We start from the raw sequence: 3,967 nt of genomic DNA, 5'->3' as shown, positions 1-3,967 counted from the left end.
TGGGGGGGGGGATTGAAATTTTTCAAACAATTTTTTTTCAGAATTGGAATCTCCATAGCCTAAAACGTGGGATTCCGTAAAAAAAAATAATAAATAAGGGGGGGGGGTTCAGATTACATATAGTCCGTCTCTACCGTTGATTCTATAAAGAAGTGCTCCTCGGGACGTTGGTGGGGAATGGAATGCCCTAATTTTCAAAAATGTTTTCAATTTTTATTCTGTGTATAAATCATCTGTTTTGGCATTCCTCATATCGAGGAATTATGAGCGAGTAGTCTTTTCATGGCGTTCAACCTGTCGGCAGTAATTCTTTTGTGGTATATTTAATTTTGTTGAATCGTAACGAGGCAGGGAAGAGCGTAGATTTTGTGTCAGTAAAAGAAAACAGGGTCGATAGTTTTAAAAAAGATGTTAGAGGCTCCCTCGCTGGTTTGTTGATGATATTGATAATGATGATTATGCGGCTGATGATAGTGATGGCTATTGTTGGTGACAGTGGTAGGAGAAAGGAAGTGCGGTAGTGTTGTTACCGTCAATACTGCTGATATTCACTGTTGTTGTTGATGATGATTAGTCCAGGTAAGCCCAGATTGAATATTCCAGCAATGACCGTCACGTCTTTTTTGTATATTGTTGTGGAATAAGTCCCTCAGGATGTGAGTGGAGCTACATCTGGCTGTTATTTTTAGCAGGCTGAACGGTTGAATAAAGGCTCTCGATGGGTCATATTGTTTGTGATTTTTTTCTTCTTTTAGCGCTGTTATAGTTTAACTTCAACCCTGACTGAACAGATCTATAATCAAAGGCCTTCCAACTAGGTCCGTCGCGAATGATCGAAAGTGTTGTATATATGCTAGAAGTAGCAATCAAATCTCCCTCAAATTAATCTTTCGTTATCACTACACAATGTTGATGTATATGATACTTGTGTGTGTTATTGCTGTTTATGTTATTTAGCCAGAATTCAGCCCTAATTAGACAGACCTATAACGAAAGCTTTGACCGTCTTGTCTTTTTCTACAGTTAAGATTCTATTGACCAATATTGTGAATCCTTCCTGTTTTAAGACAATAGAATGTAGTAGGAGATAATTTGACTGTTGTTTCTAGCAGGTCAGACGATCGTATAGAAGGGCGCCTTAACGGTATAGATTGCTGTTTGTGCTGTTATTAATATAAATTTAACCCTAACCCTAACCCCTGATTAAATAGACGTGATAAAAAATATTTCAGCCGTGATCACCCCTTCTTTTCTCTTGATCAGCGAAGTCAGTACATCATAAAATGTGTCTCCTTTTTTTAAAGACAATACGATATATTTTGAGGGAGATTTGGCTGCTATTAATATCATTTCGAGAAACTACGTGTTGTTACCACCGTTCTCATTTATTTATTGCTTTTCTTAAGTGTGACCATCCCATCTTATTCATTTACATGGTGCAATGAGTCTTTTCTATTTTTTTTTTTTAGACAGTGGGGTATAATTTAAAAGATATTTGGTTTCTAGGATATATTTCAAAACGGGGGCACCAATTTTCATTTATGTTTTATGTAGTGTTTTTGGTACCGAAAGACTTTCAAACTTCGTATACTTATCTATTTTGTGTTATAGAACAGAAAAAAATTTTTGTATTTGAATTTATTTCATGTAAAAAAATTGTCTTATTTCGATAATTTCTACTAATCACTGACGTCTATTCAGTTGAAAACAGTTAGCGCTGTAACGGTGTATATCGTATTAATCCCCTAACCCTAACCCTAACCCTAACTAGACTGTTAACCGTAACCCTAACCCTAACCCTAAAACTAACCCTAACTCTAGAATCCGAACTCTAAAATTGTTACACACATAGATACGCACAGCGTAATTTATTGTATAAACAATATATGCGTATAAATTACGATTAAACCGGATGAAATATGTCACAGGGAATAACATTTGTATGACCGCCCAGCAGTAACTCTATTCAGCTGAATAGACGTCAGTGATTGGTTGAAATTACAGAAATACGACAACTTTAACATGGAATAACTTGCGATGTACGTTTTTTTGTTAAGAAGACTAAGAGTAAAAGATGTTTTATATGACACATTCTACCAGTGTCCCAAGTTTCAAAGTGTTTCGTTAAGAAAATACTGGTGCCCCCGTTTTGAAATAGATCCGGTTTCTATTTCTAGCATATCGGGCGTAATCTGAGGGAGATTTCTCCACTATTAACAGCAGGTCGAGAGACTACGTGTTGTTATAATTTAATTTTAGCTTTTCTTTAATCCGAGACTTTCCAAGTGTGACCATTTCATTTACCTATATGATGTAATAAGTCTTTCCTTTCCTTTCTTTCTTTCTCATTAATAATTATTATTGTTATTATTATTATTATTATTATTATTATTATTATTATTATTATTATTATTATTATTATTATTTCAGGGTCGATAAAATGCGTACCAGCTGAGCATTGGGGTCGATGTAATCGACTATCCCCCTCCTCCAAAATTTCAGGCCTTGTGCCTATGGTAGAAAGGATGCTCGTGCCGACATACCTTGGTCGGCGCGTAACAAAAATAAACCTAGATCAAGTGCCGCCAGAACTGAACATCTCCTGGCTAGTAGCAGCTGTACTCTTCGACATTGAAGAGACTGCCACTATTCTGGAGGTGCATAGAATGAAAGAGAAAAACTGGTCGGGTATGGGAATGCAACTCCTTGTTCAAATTGAACAAGATAGCATAAATGCCATACCCGACGCAATAAACTTGCCGGATGGCAGTAGGATACACGTTGCTGTAGAGGGGCACAGACCAAAGTGCTACCTCTGCAGCAGCGAACAACATCTAAAAAAAGACTGCCCCTTCAACAAGCAAAGATTGGAGGCAGACAAAAAAAGAAAATTCCTGCAGCAGCACCAACAACAACAACAACCAAAAGCCTCCACACCACCAACACCATCACCACCAACACCACGAAAAGCAACACCACCATCTCCAGCCATCACCAAACCAACACCAGCACCAACACCAAGAACCTCCACACCAAAGAAGAAAACAACAGAACCAACAACAACAGAACCAGCAACAACAACAACAACAGAAATTGTAAAAGAATTTTCGCCAGACCCTAAGGACATTCCCTTTCTATATCAGATCAGCTCGGATTGTGTGAGCACTGATAGTGAGAAAGGGGAGTGGCACACTGTGCCACCAAAGAAAAAACGGAGAAGTAAAACAAAAGAAACAAGTGACAAAGAGGGGAGGCGCGAAAAAGGTGAGCTTCCCAACATCATCATCAACAACAACAACAACACACACTCCCAACAAATAGCAACACCTTCTCCACCGCAAACACCAGCATTCACACACGCCACAAACGTAACGGCTATTAACACCAAAAATGAACATCTACTAAACTTTTTAAAAAACAGTACAAATACAAATATCTCAAACTTCAATATACCCCTACACAACACACCACCAGCACACATACTCACACCAAAGATAAGCGAAGAAAACTACAATAAAATAAAAGAAAAGTTTCCGAATGATGTTGGGTCGCCAGGGAGAAGTTTCTCCCAAAAACTTTATCGAAAATTAGTGGAAGCACCTACACGAAACATAGGGGAGCCACCCCACCAGAAAACAGTAAGTAGAGCTTTTTCTCCTCTAATACTTCCCTTTTTTTTAAAAAAAAAAAAGAACATGGTAATTCTCAGAATTGGAAGTATAAATGTGAGAGGCCTCGGGTCGCCTTGGAAACAAGGTCACCTGTTGAACGACCTGAGGTCTTACAGTGTAGATGTAGCAGCCATTAGCGAAACCAGGCTCTCCAACCCGCAGGAACTCGCAGCCCTTTTCGGCGGATACGAGATTTTTCTATCTCCGTGTCGGCCGGGAGTGGGCGGTGGGGGTACTGCGGTGCTATTTCGGAAAGGCCTGGATTTGAAAATAAAGGCAGTCTCCCTGGATCCAGA

The 3,967-nt window shown here is 38.8% G+C and overlaps 1 protein-coding gene across 1 annotated transcript in view; it reads left to right on the top strand.

Annotated features, from left to right (window-relative positions):
• Positions 1-117: 117 nt before the first annotated feature.
• LOC106877403 (uncharacterized) overlaps positions 118-3,967 on the top strand; it is a 47,523-nt gene continuing 43,673 nt past the window's right edge. The window contains exons 1-2 of the mRNA XM_052966344.1: positions 118-579; positions 2,431-3,638. Coding sequence (XP_052822304.1) covers positions 564-579; positions 2,431-3,638 — 1,224 coding nt within the window. The 5' untranslated portion in view covers positions 118-563. The remainder of the gene's footprint in view (positions 580-2,430; positions 3,639-3,967) is intronic.

This window comes from Octopus bimaculoides, chromosome 3 (assembly GCF_001194135.2).
Source record: "Octopus bimaculoides isolate UCB-OBI-ISO-001 chromosome 3, ASM119413v2, whole genome shotgun sequence".
Classification (NCBI taxonomy): domain Eukaryota; kingdom Metazoa; phylum Mollusca; class Cephalopoda; order Octopoda; family Octopodidae; genus Octopus; species Octopus bimaculoides.
Note: the sequence above shows the minus strand (reverse complement) of the source record. Positions and strands in the feature narration are given on the sequence as shown.